The 17,642-nt window shown below is 40.6% G+C and overlaps 1 protein-coding gene and 1 long non-coding RNA gene across 4 annotated transcripts in view; both read right to left on the bottom strand.

Moving 5' to 3' along the window:
• The window catches only part of itgb2 (integrin, beta 2), a 64,921-nt gene extending 55,708 nt beyond the window's left edge, over positions 1-9,213 (bottom strand). For 2 of the 3 annotated variants that reach the window (XM_076746625.1, XM_076746624.1), the window contains exons 1-3: positions 9,144-9,213; positions 4,952-5,003; positions 755-852 (exon numbers count right to left, since the gene is read on the bottom strand). In XM_076746625.1, coding sequence (XP_076602740.1) covers positions 755-852; positions 4,952-5,000 — 147 coding nt within the window. In that variant the 5' untranslated portion in view covers positions 5,001-5,003; positions 9,144-9,213. The remainder of the gene's footprint in view (positions 1-754; positions 853-4,951; positions 5,004-9,143) is intronic. The other variant, XM_076746626.1, reaches the window with a different exon arrangement.
• A 5,999-nt stretch (positions 9,214-15,212) lies between these two features.
• LOC143330175 (uncharacterized) lies at positions 15,213-15,866 on the bottom strand. The gene is made up of 2 exons (XR_013077940.1): positions 15,632-15,866; positions 15,213-15,308 (listed from the first exon to the last, which is right to left on the bottom strand). It is a non-coding gene; the product is annotated as an uncharacterized LOC143330175 (long non-coding RNA).
• Between the last annotated feature and the right edge of the window lie 1,776 nt (positions 15,867-17,642).

Raw genomic sequence — 17,642 nt, forward strand, 5'->3', positions numbered from 1 at the left:
GACACCGGGCCCTCATGCCACCTTCATGGAGTCTGTTTCTGACAGTTTGGTCAGAAACATGCACACCAGTAGCCTGCTGGAGGTCATTTTGTAGGGCTCTGGCAGTACTCCTCCTGTTCCTCCTCACACAAAGGAGCAGATACCATTGTATTGTTGTATTGTATTTGCCTCTCCATTGCACCTGTTGTCCCTTTCATTTGCACCAAAGCAGGTGTAATTGAGTCACAATCACTTGTTCCTCTTCCTTCCTTCCTTCTGGACAAATTGATATCCCTGACGTTTAACTGACTTTGTGGTATACTGTGATGATTAAGTGGTGCCTTAATTTTTTTGAGCAGTGTGTGTGTGTGTGTGTGTGTGTGTATATATATATATATATATATATGTGTGTGTGTGTGTGTGTGTGTGTGTGTGTGTTATATTAATCCCCTCTCACACCCCAAGAGGGGTGGTGTGTGTCTTTTTCCTCAACCTTGGATCCTGGGGCCTGGGAGTTTGAGGGCTCTGCACAGTATCTTAGCTGTTTCCAGGACTACACTCTTCTGGACAGAGACCTTAGATGTTGCTCCTGGAATCTGCTGAGGCCACTCTCCTAGTTTGTGGGTCACTACCCCTAGTGCTCCAGTTACCACTGGCACCACTGTTGCCTTTACTCCCCATATCTTATGTAGCTCCCATTTGATATATATGTATATATACACACGTATATGTGTACGGGCCAGGATAAGTGTGTTACATAAACTTTGTTTCTCACCAGCTGTTTACACCACACACAGTATGGTCCAGATCTGATACAGTCCCCACAGGAGTTGATCACAGACTTCGAGCAAACTTCCCCTTGTTGACACAATCCTGCAAAGAAAAACAAGCTATATACAACACAATCTCTTAAAGAAATTTTTAAATCAGTACATATTCAACTCTTAAATAACGTGCTGTGGACACACAAAATTCATTTTCATCATGTTCATGTCTACCTTGTACATAAATTATTTAATATGTTTCATAGGGGTGGGCAGGTTAACATTAACATTAACATGTTAATGTTCTTTAGATATGTCCACAGCTTTGAAGAATCTCCTGGCAGTGTCCAGTGCCATCTTAATCCTTTCTGACTTCCATTTCCTGTTCCTGCAGATATTCTGATCAGCTACAACTCTTTCCTGTGTTGGTTCCTGTTGCACTGCCAACATTTCAGGATTTCTATCCACTCTCGTAGTAGCTTCAGTCTTTGACAAACCCTTTTCTGCTCTGATCATACTCACTTTCATTTTCTCACTTCTTTTTCAACAGTCTGCTGACACTACATGGTGATTTCCCTTGCAGTGCGGGCATTTTGTTTGCTCTGCATTGCATTACTCCACATAGCAGAAATCCTTCCCACATTTTTCCCATCATCTGATTCCTCTACATACTGCTGCAACATGTCTATATTCCTGAGAGCAGAAGCATCTGAGATTAGCTCTCTCATATGGCCTCCCCTTGTAACATACAGTACTGTGAAAAAGTATTTGCCCCCTTCTAGATTTTTTATTTTTTTGCACATTTGTCACACTTAAATGTGTCAGATCATCTCACAAATGTTAGACAAACATAACCTGAGTAAATACAAAATGCAGTTTTTAAATAATGATTTTATTTATCAAGGAAAAAAGCTATCCAAACCTACATGACCCTATGTGAAAAAGTAATAACTGGTTGTGCCACCCGCAGCAGTAATAACTGTAATCAAGCATAACTGGCAATGAGTCTTTCGCATTGCTGTGGAGGAATTTTGGCCCACTCTTCTTCAGAGAATTGTTTTAACTCAGCCGCATTGGAGGGTTTTCAGGCATGAACTGCCTGTTTAAGGTCACACCACAGCATTTCAATTGGATTTAAGTCCGGACTTTGACTCGGCCACTCCAAAACCTTAATTTGTTTTTTTTAAGCCATTCAGAGGTGGAGTTGCTGGTGTGTTTCGGGTCGTTGTCCTGTTGCATAATCCACGTGCACTTGAGCTTGAGGTCACAAACTGATGGCCGAATGTTCTTCTTCAAGATTTTCTGGTAGACAGCAGAATTCATGGTTCCATTAATCACAGCAAGTCATCCAGGTGCTGAAACAGCAAAGCAGCCCCAGACCATCACTCTACCACCACCATGTTTGACTGTTGGTATGATGTTCTTTTTATCAAATGCTGTGTTCTTTTTACGCCAGATGTAACGGGACGCACACCTTCCAAAAAGTTCAACTTTTGTCTTGCCAGTCCACAGAATATTTTTCCAAAAGTTTTGGGGATCATCAAGATGTTTCTTGGCAAATGTGAGATGAGCCGTTGTGTTCTTTTTGGTCAGTAGTGGTTCTCGCCTTGGAACTCTCCCATGGATGCCATTTTTGCCCAGTCTCTTTCTTATTGTTGAATCACGAACACTAGGGATGAGCAAGTACATCACTATCGGTATCCGTTCAACCATCTAAATTATCTGTATCCGTATCTGTACTTGGAGTGGGCGGTGCCTAACAGAAATGGGTGGGGCTTAAATCGGTACATTATTTTAAGTCTGAAATTGTTATACAATAAAAATATTAATATAGGCTACTTTGTGTGTTCAGCTATATGTGTGTATGTGTGTAAGTGGTCTGTAAGACTGTTTATTTTGTTAATGATCTGTGTGAACTTGGTGATTCATGCAAACATCCAGTGATGGCAAACAGGGAAATAATATGTCAGCCTTGTTCACTGTATTCTTCTCAAAAGCACCGCGTTCAGTACGAGCAAAGTTTTCCACCTGACTTTATATCACCAGCCAAACTAAGAGCAAGCAGACGGTACAAAAAAAAACGACTGGAGTGGGGGCAGTGACCGACACGACACGAGCCGTTTTCAGCTCTGTCTTGTCAAATGCACCGCGTACGTTATGAAACAAGTTCACCAAGTAACTTTAAATATCATATAAACCGAAATAGAGGCGAGCTGAAGAAAACCTAAGGCGTACTGAAGAGAGCAACGTGAACTAGAGATGTGTCTGTGTAGGGAGGGGCGGGTGCTGTGTGTGACTGGCCAATCACAGAGCGTGAAGACAGGTGGCACGGTGGCACGGTGGCAACACTGTCGCCTCACAGCAAAAAGGTCCCGGGTTCGATTCTCGCTGCGGGCACCAGGGGTGTGTCCTCCACCATGCCTTCGGTGCCTGCTGCTTGAGGAAAAAGGCCTTTCTGTGTGGAGTTTGCATGTTCTCCCCGTGTTCACCTGGGGTATCCTCCATAAAATATACCCCCACTAAAAACATGCAAGAAGATCACCACCTGACCAATGGTGACAAAGGAAACTGGGTCCCCGGGCACCGGTTGGATGGCAGCTCCTGGTCTGCCACGGAGGAACAATGACCAAGATGGGTTAAATGCGGAAGATAAATTTCATTGCGTGTGTGGGCATGATATGGGCATGTATCTGTGTGACGAATAAAGGGGATTGTCCCTCTGATTTCCTTCAAAACTTGTCAATATCCGAGCACGGATACACTTGTCAATATCCGAGCACGGATATTGACAAGTTTTACTCGTATCATGCTCGTACTCGTCAAAAATACTTTATCCGTACCCTAATGAACACTGACCTTAACAGAGGCAAGTGAGGCCTGCAGTTCTTTAGATGTTGTTCTGGGTTCTTTTGTGATCTCCTGGATGAGTCGTCATTGCACTCTTGGAGTAATTTTGGTACACCACTCCTGGGAAGGTTCACCACTGTTCCCAGTTTTCTCCATTTGTGGATAATGGCTCTGACTGTGGTTTGCTGGAGTCCTAAAGCCTTAGAAATGGTTTTGTAACCCTTTCCAGACTGATAGATTTCAATTACTTTGTTTCTCATTTGTTTTTGAATTTCTTTAGATGCGGCATGATGTGTTTCTGTTCAAGATCTCGCATCCTACTTCACTTTCTCAGACAGGTTCTATTTAAGTGATTTCTTAATTGAACAGTTCTGGCAGTAATGAGGCCTGGGTGTGGTCAGTAAAATTGAACTCAGCTTTCCAAAAAATGTGGTTAATCACAGTTGACTCTTTACAAGGGGGGGCAATTACTTTTTCACATAGGGTCATATAGGTTTGGAAATCTTTTTCCCCTTAATAAATAAAATCATTATTTAAAAACTGCATTTTGTACTTTCTCAGGTTATGCTTGTCTAATATTTAAATTTGTGTGATGATCTGAAACATTTAGGTGTGACAAATATGCATAATAGTAAGAAATCAGGAAGGGGGCAAATACTTTTTCACAGCACTGTTCATACTCAAGGTACACTCTCTCTGGCAACTCACCTCCAAAAGTCAAACATTCCAAATTAATGCCCTCCTTCACCCCTTCTCTGAATCTTGTCAGTCTTCTTGCTTCACACACCTGCACTATTTGAAAATGACTTGGCCTCTACTGACATTGGCACACCACTTACCACTCTTTCTTTCCTGCTCCTGATCCAAGTAGGGGACATTTCACACAGGTACAGTATACTTTCCAAATGCACTAATCTTCAGGGCTCTATCTCCACTTACAGATCCTTGAAGATTCCATCAGTGACTGCTCCCCACCAGAAAAACTTCTTCTTTGCTCATGGACTGACTGGAATCACTAGAATACCTCTGTCATCCAGCTCCCTGCTGTCTTTTCTGCTGGACCTTGCTCTTGAGCCAGACAAGACTGCTATGCTCCAGCCAGCTGACCAGTCAGCAAGCATAAATCAGCCATTTCCCTGCCCAAATTTGTCCTGGAGCCACCTCTTGGGAAGGCCTCCGGAAGGAGGCTCGGTCTGATTGTTTTATTTTGGATTTTAATTCTATTTCAGCTCCTTGAATGACAAAATGGTGTTGTATATATTTGGTACAAATAGTGTGCCTCAAAGATATATATCTATATCTCTATATGCCTTCTGTATGTTTGTTACTATGAGGCTTTAAGATAACTTTTTAAAACTTACCATTTCTTCTCATCAGCAAGAGCAGAACAAACAGTAAACACAGACCCATGTCCTGATGACAAAAAACACATGTTTTTTAGATAATTCAGATAGATTTTTTTTTTTTGATAGATAAGAATTAAAATCATGAGATTTACAACAAGTAAGAATAAAGTACAACAAGGATCCTTTAAAATACAGATTCTTAATCACTAATTTATCCTTGAAAACATGAAATCCCTTAACGTTGTTTGGTATTTCAAAATTTATACATTATTTACTTGTTAATCAGTAATTTGTTAAGTTCTCTATCTGTACCAAAACCTCCCCTCAGGGGGGATCAATAAAGAATCTTATGTTATATACAGTACCTTTAAGGGACTGCTGCTCGCACTGTCGAAAAAGTTTTTACATTCAAAGTCAATGCACATTTTCATGAAAACCATAAGAAAATGTGCAACTTCCTTATCAACCAACCACCATGGATAGGTGGGATAACACCTATGCACTGCACTGCAACTGTGGTTGCAGGTGCCGCGGTAACACTGCACTGTGCTATCTTAAAGACAATACATCTCTAAAGTATCTTAACGCCTGCTGCCAGAGCACTGAATGACTTTACACCAACTATAGCACCAACCTTTATATTGATGGAAAGAGTTGCGGCAAAGGAATAACTCTGATAAAAACCTGATATAGTACCCTCTAGGGTGCCCTTGAAATGGAGAAAACACAGTGAAGTTCCATATAGGTTGTCCAGTATGCTAGAAAATTAGTTAGCCTCTAAATGCCTCTAAATGGTTAAATAGTTAATCGATTTTATTGCGGAGGTGGAATAGTTATACTTTAAATCATACAATCAGTGTGTCATATGTGTCAATCAGTGTCATACAATGAAAATATTTTAATCTTCATTAGGGTTTACAACTGTTTTGCCATAAATTCATCAGGACTTTCTGTGTGCTCATACCACATCTATTCACATCTATTGCCCCTGCCTCTAGGACATCCACCACTCTGCTATGAGAGTTGTTTATGAGTTGTAAACTTGTAAAAATGGGTGCACATTGACCATTTGACAACACTCATCTAAATAAAATGACTTCATCAACAAATGATCAGTGACTCACTGATGTAACTAAAAAACATTTGATGTTAAAATATCAAAGGTCCTTGGAGCATCATGGGACTACATGTGAGAATGATGGTCACCCTAATGATATGTATGAAACATCCACCCACTCCCAAGTGTAATACTGAATATGAATACAAGGTTTCCTGTACACAGAACCCTGTGCTGCACTCAACACTTTTGACACCATATAAGGTAGACGGGAACAGTGAAGTGTTGCGTCATCAGTACATTTCCTCTTTGTGAGTCAGACTGAAAAAGCACTCACAAGAAATCGTAATGCATCTATCTTGTATATATAGAATTGTGTTATTGATAATAATACTGCTGCTACTTTGTCTGGTTAAAATGACTATTTGACTTCACTGACTACAGTACACAACACTAGTAGCAGTTGGTTGATAATTGTGGATACTGTACTTAAACTCTTACTGTACAAAAATGTACTCCTGTATAACAGTGCTAACTATGGCCTCAGAATGATCAAATATGAATCAGCACATATACGAAACAATTTGTATAGAGTTTAGATTTATTTCAGTTACTGCATCTAGTCATTCATACTTTGCACTTGTTATGCAACTCACATGGAGGAATCACACCCATAACAAAGCTGTATCTTAAAGGAATAATAAGAATATATTTTGTTTGTAAGACACCATTTGACCATTAAATATAGCTACAGTGCTGAAAAGAATTAAGACACATTAAAATGAAATAATGTAATGTTTTAAATTACATACTATGCATTCTTTCTCATAAAAAGCAAAAGTTAGATTTCTGAGCAATAAATATAATGTACCACACCCTTCCTAACTTCCATTTCGGCCTATTGGTCTAAAGTGGTAGGTTATGATCATGACCATGTGTGTGTGTGTGCACATTTAACTTATTGACAGGTGCACACTGTAGCTATAGCATTACTATAGCATTGCGCACAATGAAAACAGTAGCAGGCCCACCTTAAACAGCATTAAGCACATCCAACAGCATTATGCATAACTTTTAAATAGAATTACACACATCCATCAGCAGTATGTCCAGTTGCCACATTTCATCACTTTCACATATAAAATAACTCCTATTCTTAGCTCTTTAAAGAGGTTCTCTGTGTTTATCTCCTGGGATTCTGACATGCTCAGTGTGTCACTCATTGTGTTGCACTCTGATATTATTAATCAATATAAAAGAGGAATCCAAGCATATTGTCTAATTCCTGCATCTAACCACTTAACTATAAAGCAAAACTCTGTCTGTCTGTCTGTCTGTCTGTATGTATGTCCGTCCCTCCCATATCTTGAGAACTGCTCAACTGATCTATTTCACACTTTGTGGGTGTATTGCTGGGACCAAACTTAATATTGAGAAACAAGTGAACACCAAGCAATGTCAGTGACAGAACTTCAGGGATTTGAAGTTATTGCTAATGCAAACTGAATATTTCCTACAACTTCACATTATCATTTAACTGGGAAAAACAGGAAATGTAATGTATTTGTCAGTGAGATTTGTCATAAGTAGTAGTAGTAGTAGTAGTAGTATTTGTAGATTATCTACAAAGCAAGACTATGGTCATTTTGGCCATTTTTTGACAGCAGATCAGATGGAATATTGCAGGGAGTAACACTTCCAGTTTTTTTTTTTTTTTTTTAGCATTCTAACACCTTTCACTGTGCCCTGCTGTCCCTGTGAACAGCTCATGGTTTAAAAGTTACATCATCATTTTTGGTTCCGTTTTCATGGGTGTGGTTTTCAGAAACTTAGAGTGTGTTCAAGTGTTCAACATGTCAACATTTTTTTCATGAGATATATTTGCAGTGCGGCAATTCACATGAAACTGAGATGAGACATTAGTATTTACTCAGTGAAACTACACAGATAAAGAAATTATAACATAACAAAACAACTCAGAAAAAAGGTATTGAATACAGTAAGAAAAAGCACTACACCAGCTGATTTTAAAATTAGTTCCCTGACCTGCTGGTAGGTTAGCACTTTTGTAGGGATTTTCACAGAACCAATAAAAGGCAGATGGCGTCATTATTCTATAGCCATTGCATTGTGCAATCAACATTTGCTTGATAATGATGAGTTAAAGCAAAAACCATTCTATTTCCTGTTTAGATAAAAGATCTTAATACACTGTCGCATGTTGTATATTCTACTCAGTGGAGACAACATTTGATCTTACTGAACAGAGAAGCAGCAGCAAGGTTAGCAAAGATGCAAATATATTTTGATGCTTTTCTGCTTCATTATTAATGTGAAAGGTCATTGCTGTTAACTACAAAGGAGCACAGAGTAATTAGGTGCTAATTCTCTATTTGAATTTGTGTGTTGTGATGTGTTAGGTCTGTTCAAAAACCAGTCCAAACATTTTTTGTTGAGGATCTTAGATCCTAATCATTAATAAATAGCATCATATTTTAGTTACTCTGTAAAAATAGGTTACTATATGACTATAAACATGTCAGACAATTTTAACATATATAGATATGAGACCACCATGGTCTTTGGCCATGTGCTACGTCTTCTTACTATCTATTGGTAGAAAGCGGCTCATTTGTACAGTTAATATGATATGATGCCGGAGAAATTAGTTGTTCTTGGCAATAAAACATCTTTAACTGAAAATGTTTTGAAATGTGTTTATAAACTAAATTCATTAATATAATCACACATTTCAACATTAAATTGAAACATAATTCTTGGTCCCCTTTTGTGAAAATGTGTCAGTCAGTAGTTACTTCTGTCAACTTCCTCTCAGAAAACAAGAAGCCTGTCTTCCTCATTTGGCTTCATATGAATGTCCAGACTGTCACAAACCAGTGGCGTAGCTATGTAGACATTTTTTCAATGCATTGGTAGTCTGACTTTTCTCATTTTAGATGACACTTTTGAAATAAAACATGGTTGTTTGCGATGTGAAATCTTTTATTGTGTCCTTCATGAGACTTCATTTGAAACATTATTCACTGTTTGTGTAAAAATATCAAAAATAAAAAGTGAAGAGGGTTGTACAGTTCAAAAAATGTCTTTACTAAGGCAAACTACCAAAATAATAATAAAAGCAAAACTTACCGGTAACAGAAATATGCAGCACTCGTCAGTGGTTTACAGCTTGTGTTGAACTCTATCCGGGTGCAGAGACTCCACCCACATGACAGGAAGCTTTAAACAACTGGGTTGTGTCACAGGGTAGGCCACACATCATGATGTTAAAATAAATTGCACATTACACTGCCAGTGGGTGGAGATATCTAACTCTTGACTTAAGGCACTAAAATAAGGCTATTAGACTTGAACTGTGCCTGACAGGTCAAGACTTGACTTCCACATGACTTCACTCCTAAAGACTGGATTTGAAATTTGAAAGTAAAAACATTCAAAATCTAAAATCACATAGGAGTAATAAATTTGTATTATTATTGTACAGTACATACGTATACTATACACATACCATATACATTCTCATATACTACTTCATATTTAGTCATTTGTTATTTGTTATTATAGCTGTCATTATTATTGTCATTGCTGTCTCGCTCTCTCTTTCCCCCCACCTCTCTACCCCTCTACTCCTCTAACCAACCAGTCAAGGCAGATGACTGCCATTTGCCAAAAAAATGCAATATTTAATGAAATTGAAAAAATAATCCATTAATTTACTTATGTAACTAACATTGATCGTGCCTTTCCATTACATATGAAATAATATAAAATAGAGTTCCTGAGTGATAGATTTATTAAAATAGATTTCCTTCCATTTGCATTACTAGGTAATATGTAGCTAAACAGGAAAAGGTTGACAATGCCAAGTTTGGAGTTTTCAAATCCTGACAGTTTGAAATTGTGAGAGAAAAAGAATGTCATCTTGCATCCAGTGTGTAAAAAAAGAACGCTACCACAGCCTGTGGTCCACAGGTCCTTTATTCCTACAGCGGTCAGACTGTTTAACACCATCATCATGTAATGTAGCACTGTTTTGTGTTCAGCCAAACGCCCGAATAATTGGTTTGGACCCAAGGATGCAGACCAGAGAGGAATTTAAGATATTAAACAAGATTTATTTCAATAAATAATGTGGCAAACAAAAAAAAAGCACACTCACGAGGAGTGGAGAGAAATAAAGGAAAGTGCACTCCAAAAGGGAGTGATGAAAAATTATGGAAGCTCTGTTGAAATGGGTCAGAGGCAAGGCACACGCTGACACGGCAGGCAGGCAACTGAAACACATAAGCACATTGTAAATGGCAGTTCAGGAAAAGACATTAGCAAACTCACAAGGAGAGGAGATGGTGTAGCAAGTACTCACACTTGTAGGAATCAAGACAGTGCCAAGAATTCAGGACAATCTGGCAACAGGTAAGAGAGCTCTCCCCTTTTATCATGTCATGCGCCTCAGGTGTGCACCTGTGGAGGCGAAGCTGGCCAGGTGTAGAGACATGAGACACACACAGCTAGACAGACAGGGGAAACAGACAGACAACATATAACACTGGGGGAGAAGGGGAAAAGAAAAACACTAGGAGACAGGTCTGTAGGATCGTAACAGTACCCCCCCAACAGATGCCTCTTGGCGACCCAGAAGGTATATCAGGGTGGTCACAATGGAACTCATTCCTAAGGGTGGGGTCAAGGATGTACGAACACGGCACACCAGGTGGCGGACTGTAAAAGCAGGATCACCGTCGATGACCTGGGGGGCAGAGGGGGTTCAGAAGGAGGACACAGAGGACAAGAGGAGACAGGCTTCAGTTGAGACACATGAAACGCTGTGTGGATTCTCATAGTTTCAGGTAACTTCAAAGTTATCACATGAGCATGAATGACTTTAAGGATAGTAAACAGCCCAATAAACAGGAGACAGTTTGCTTGACTTCTTTGTGGAAAGCCAAACTGACTGACCTGATTTGTAGAGAGGGGCTGGGGTCCTGTGACAATTGGTGGAGCGTTGTTTGACTCCCTGGGTGCGTTCAAGAGCCCAGGTGGCCATAGCCCAGATGTCCTTAATCCTATTCACATCCACCGATGGAACAGCAATCTCAGCCTCTTGAGAGGGAAACAGCGGTGGTTGATAGCCTAAAAAGGTTTCAAATGGAGAGAGACCACTGGCAGAGGAAGTCAGAGAGCTTTGGGTGTATTCAACCCATGCAAGGAGAGAACTCCATTCCAATGGGTTGTCAGTACATAGGCACCGTAACGCCGTTTCCAAGTCTTGGTTTGCCCTCGCTGTCTGCCTGTTAGACTGGGGATGGAAACCAGAAGTAAGGTTGACGGTGGCCCCCAAAGCTCTGGCGAATGCTTTCCATACTTGAGAGATGAACTGGGGCCCTCAGAGACAGAGTCAGAGACAATATCATGGGGAATACCATGTAGTCTGATGACATGGAGTGTGATAAGTTCAGCCGTTTCCAGAGCCGAGGGCAGCTTCTGTAGAGGGACAAATTGAGCAGCTTTAGAGAAATGATCAACTACAGTAAGGATGGTGGTTTTTCCTTGGGAGGGCGGTCCAGTGACAAAGTTGACTGCAATATGAGACCAGGGTCTCCCAGGTATGGGCAGCGGGAGGAGGAGACCACCGGTGCTTTATGAGAGGCCTTGCTGCGAGCGCAGGCAGTACAGGCAGCAACATACTTGCAAGCATCAGCCTCCGCAAACTGGTGGGACAGTGCATCAGGCTTGGTATTCCTGGACCCAGGTCTGTAGGTGAGTGAAAAGTTAAACCTGCCCACAATGATCACCAGGCCTCGCGAGAGTTCAGTCTTTTGGCCAATTTGATATCGGCTAATTTTTGTGCTCAGTCCACACTACAAATGGCTGCTTAGCCCCCTCAAGCCAGTGTCTCCATTCCTCCAGTGCTAGCTTAACGGCCAGCAATTCCTGATTACCGACGTCATAGTTCTGCTCAGCTGGGGAGAGACAGCATGAGAAAAAAACACACAGGTGCAAACGGTTATCTGGATCCGCACACTAGGAAAGTAGAGCCCCTAACCCAGTGTCAGACGCATCCACCTCCACTATGAATGGTTTGGCTGGGTTAGATTGAGCCAGAATGGATGCTGATGTAAACAGTGCATCAACAGTGCAAACAGTCCCTTGAGTTTCTTAAAGGCCCTGTCAGCCAGAAAGTCCCTACGGACGTCATTAATCAGTGCCTGAAACACTGCAGGAGAGTTGGTGAGTCCAAAGGGCATCACCAGGTACTCGAAGTGGCCGAGAGGTGTGTTGAAAGCAGTCTTCCATTCCTCCCCCTCCCTTATGCAGACCAGACAGTGTTGCCAACTTAGTGACTTTGTCGCCATATTTAGCGAGATTTCAGAAATCATTTCAGATATCAAATGACTTACTCTTTCTCTAAGTGTGTGTGTGTGTGTGTGTGTGTGTGTACGTGTGTGTGCACAAAAAACAACAACAAAAAAGTAACTCCGCCAGAGTGTCTTTTAATTTACATCTGCCAGTCCCAAGCCTGGGTAAAGGAGGTGGGTTAAATTATGCAAATCATGCGATTATGTCATTTAGCGACTTCTGGCGACTTTTACCACAGCCTTTAGCTACTTTTTTCACTGAGGAGTTGGCAACACTGAGACCAGGTGGTAGGCATTACATAGATCGAGTTTCATGAAGATGGTAGTTTCCTGCAGAGAGTCAAAGGCTGAGTTAATGAGAAGCAGTGGGTATTTATTATTGACGGTGATCTCATTTAAGCCCCTGAAGTCAATGTACAGCTTAAGGGTTTTGTCTTTCTTTACCACAAAAATAAACCTGTGCCAAGATACAAGGAAGAGGGAGAGACTGTACTGCAGGTTGCTCGAGAGCAGGCATGGACAGGCCGTACTGGGCAATGACCGGTGGGCTGATGTACATTTTTTGGCCGGGGCTGTCATAATTTAATAAAAAAAAAAAGTTATAAATATTTTTTTATCGGCCACAACGGTATTTGAGACACGAAACACGGCCCATTGGTTGATTTTCTTGAAGGACAATCGGTTAATCCAATGAAATCTCTCAGCTCTCCCCTCCCTCCTCACCCGGCCCTCCCCTCCAGGCAAGGTTATTAAATTTTTTCTATTGGAGTTCGACCGGAGTAGGAGAGAAGTGAATGTCTGTCTGTATAAATGGATAGGCCTAGGCAAGGGGGGCGCAGAGAAGCTGCGAGAAAAGAGGCTCAAAAGCCTACAAGTGGACGCAGCGACATGTGCCAAAATCACAAACATGTTTGCAGCCACAAGTTCGATTGCAGCAGCAGAGCCGTCAACATCAAGGCCACATATGATTAGACTCGTAGAGAGCCTGGAACAATTGTTCATGCTGGCCAAGTAGGACGCCCTGGATCATGCTGCTTTCTTTACTGGATCTGCTGGGGCTATACAGGCCGGATTGTTCTGTTAGGCTGAACGGCTGAATAATTGGTTTGGACCCAAGGATGCAGACCAGAGAGGAATTTAAGATATTAAACAAGATTTATTTCAATAAATAATGTGGCAAACAAAAGCACACTCAAAAGGAGTGGAGGGAAATAAAGAAAAGCACACTCCAAAAGAGAGTGGTGAAAAACTAAGGAAACTCCATTGAAACGGGTCAGAGGTAAGGCACACGCTAACGTGGCAGGCAGGCAGTTCATGAAAAGACATTAGCAAACTCACGAGGAGAGGAGATGGTGTAGCAAGCAGACAGACAGAGGAAACAGACAGACAACATTCAACACTGGGGGAGAAGGAAAAAGGACCACTAGGAACAGACAGGTCTTTAGGATTGTAACATGTTGATGCTGTCTCTCCCAATTCTACATCATAAACCTACTGTTTTTTTGCATTACTGTTATCAGTGCTAATTTACTTATACTCACATTATTCATTACATCTTGTGCAATTTTTAAGTTGTTGTCTATTTATTATCCATATTAGCAACAGTTTTTTATAAACTATACATATTGTGTATAATACATAGACTCGAATATATGTAGTTGATTTTCTATTTCATATCCTGTATACTTTTTATCTTGACCTTTCTGTGCCACTGTTTTTGCTTTTTGTAATACTTGCTGCCTGTAACGACTTAATTTCCCCAGTGTGGGATCAAAAAAAGTTTTATCTTATCTTATCCATCTAGCGACCTGGTAATTTCATAAAATATATGCAGATGTCTGGATGAGCAATGTCTGGCCATGTACTGAGTCATTGATCCACTTGGAGAAGGGGAGGGAAACACTGAAGGGGTATGACAGCTGACTGATCAACCTTAACCTATCAAGGTAGGTCAGGTTTACGAAATACTGCAAAATAATTATTAGACATTATTATTAAAAGAAAGAGTTGTTAAATACAGAATAAACACAAATTTATTTAAACAAAAGGCAAAAACAAAGAGCTGTGGCTGGAAAACACTGAAAAAAGAGAACACATTAGCAGCAGTCCAAAAAGCACAAAAAAACAAAAAATCCAAATACAGTTCAGTCTCAGCAAAAATCACAGGGAGATATTCTAAACAGTAATATTTTTACGATCACACAGAGATAAGACGTAACAGACGGGAGAGATCAGGACGATCTGGCAACCAGTGGAGCAGAAAGCCAACCTTAAATACTGCTGGTCTGATGAGCCCAATGCGCAGCAGGTGCTCAGGTGATTAGACGGAGCCAGCAGAAGGTGTAGGAGTCATGACCAGGCTCAGACAGACAGGGGAACGAACAGACAGACATATAACACGAAGGGATAAGGGAAAGAGGAAAACATTAGGAACAGACAGGTAAGTGGATCCTAACAAGAACAGTTGCACCATCAACACAATACAAAGTACAAAGTTAAAAAAAAGTATTGGACAAATCAATATTTAGACACGCCCCGCACACCTGTTCACCTGATTATCATCAGCCTCATCAGCCAGCGTATTTAAGGAGCAGCTTCTCCTCAGCTCAGTGCCAGATTGTCAGTGCTTCATGCCAGACTCTCCAGCGTTATTGTCAAATCTTTGCACGATCACCTCTGCGTATTCCTGTCCTGATCTCCCAGACTCTCCTGTCTGGGTTCTCAGTCCTCATCTGTCGAGCTTCACCACTCTGTGGCGATGCAGATCTCCTTCTTTCACAGAAGTGAAAGGGTTATCTCCCGAACAGAGATTGGCTTCCCACTGTTCAAAGTCTGTCAGTGATTTTGTACACCGAAGCAATCTCATTAAAGCAAATCCGTCTGAGCTCGCTCTCTGCTTAGTATGGTACACTGTCAGCTTGGTTTCCTCATTGTTCATCTAAAAATACAACATCCTAAATTTTGCTGTGTTTTATGGGTGATGAGCACAGAATGCAATTAAGGAGTACATCCTTGACTGCTGTTTATCTGCTGTGTCCAACCCCCCACCCCCCATTTGTTTATTTATGTATGTATGTATGTATGTATGTATGTATGTATTTATTTTTCGCCTTTTGCAATTTTACCCACTGTTTTTCAGCCTAGAGTTTCTGATGGCATGTGGCAACAAAATGATTTCACCCAAACTGCGTGCTGGACAGGAACTGGATGCAAATCTCATATATAAAGTATATAAATCGAAAGCCCTATACATCAGACCACCCTGTATGGTAAGTGGCTGGTACAACACCTGGGTCCTACACACACCCGTTACAATTATGGTCAGTGTTGCTTCCCTGATCCCAGAAGAAAGTATTATCTACATCACTAAGCTTCCAATCAATTTCTTGAGGTAAAAAAAGTTTTCTGAAACTTTGCTACTTGACAAATGTGGAAGCAATTCTTAAAATATAACTAAGTATATAAACATAGAATAGCAGCAATTTTTAAAATATATGTAATATATAGATAAGTATATAAACAAATATTAACAGCAGTTTTTAAAGAGAGAGCTATAAACTATGTACCAGAAAAATGTTGCAAGTGATAAATAAATGTAAACAATAAACAGTATTGTTCAGTATTGCAGTAGTGCAAATAATATGTAAACACTGAACTATTGGGGTTTGTGAGGTTGGTAGAGATTAACTGTTTAAATTACTGTTGTATAGTGTGATGGCTCATGGCAGGAATGATTTTCTGAAGCAAACTGTGGTCTGTCTGTCAGATAGTCAGTAATCCAGGAGAATGTGGGCGTGTCGACTCCCATCACTCGCAGCCTCTCACCCAGGAACAGCGACTGGATGGTATTAAATGCACTGGAGAAATCAAACAAAGTGATCCTCACAGTACTGCCGCTACAATCCAGGTGGGAGTGAGCACACTGCAGCAGGTGAATGATGGCGTCGTCCACACCCAGATGAGGTTGGTAGGCGAACTGTAGAGGGTCCACTGATAACTTCACCTGTGGTTGGAGGTGGGTTTCAGTAACACTATTTAGATCACTGGTTGGGATCAACCTGTCATTCATTGTCAAGTGCAAGATGGTCTTAGCAACAAATTTCCAGGTGAGAAACATTCAAATATGGATGTTAATGAAGGATGATATCATTTTATTTCACTTAAATTGCAAATATTGCCTGCAAACCCAAATGTTCAACTTTTGAATTCATATTACCAGACTACCTGCCCGTCAGCAATAATTTGTTTACCAGACTCCTGTCTGATTGAGCTGTAACTAAATTTAAGGATATGATCCCATCAGCATTTAATTCAATGCCATGTCTCAATACAACAGAGGACTCCTATGCTAACTTTAGTCCCTCCCAAATTGACTACCTGGTTGATAGTGCTACAGGTTAAATGCATATGACACTTGACTCTGTTGCCCCTCTAAAAAAGAAAATAATAAAACAGAGGAGGTTAGCTCCATGTCATGTCTCGCTTCTTCTTCTTCTTCTTCTTCTTCTTCTTCTTCTCTCTCTCTCTCTTGTTCTCTCTCTCACCCAACCGGTTGAGGCAGATAGCTGCCCACCCAGAGCCTGGTTCTGCCTGAAGTTTCTGCATGTTAAAGGGAAGTTTTTCCTCACCACTGTTGCCAAGTGCTTGCTCATGAGGGAATTGTTGGGTCTCTGTAGATAAAAGAGCTTGGTCTGTACCAGCTCTATATGGAAAGTGTCCTGAGACAACTTCTGTTGTGATTTGGTGCTATACAAATAAAATTGAAATTGAAATTGAAGTACAGTACAAGTATTTTTTTGAAGTGAACTTGAGTGTACTAGGTTGATTTCCACTATGGATCGTAAAGAAAATGTATGCATTATGCTTAGTTATTAGGGGATCACTGAAATGACATAATTTCCCCTCACCTTCTCCATGTTTACACTTGAAGAGTGCCCTGTACTCCTATTGCTCTGTACATAGTAGTGGTTAAAATTGACAACAGAAGGCAAAACACACTGATCTTTGGCTGAGGAAGTTGTGAATCATCCCAGATGCTGCATCTGTTGTCTCTACTCTTCAGATAAATTTCTTTAACAGGTAATTGACAAAGACATATTGTGACAACCTGGATTGCCGCACCAGGATAGTGCACCTAAAACACACCCCAGATACACCCACACACATATGTGTGTGTGTGTGTGTGTGTGTGTGTGTGTATACATATATATATAAGCACAATAAATAAACAAAGCTAATTTGATGACCATTAAATGGACTACATAGTAAAACC

This window comes from Chaetodon auriga, chromosome 13 (assembly GCF_051107435.1).
Source record: "Chaetodon auriga isolate fChaAug3 chromosome 13, fChaAug3.hap1, whole genome shotgun sequence".
Classification (NCBI taxonomy): Eukaryota; Metazoa; Chordata; class Actinopteri; order Chaetodontiformes; family Chaetodontidae; genus Chaetodon; species Chaetodon auriga.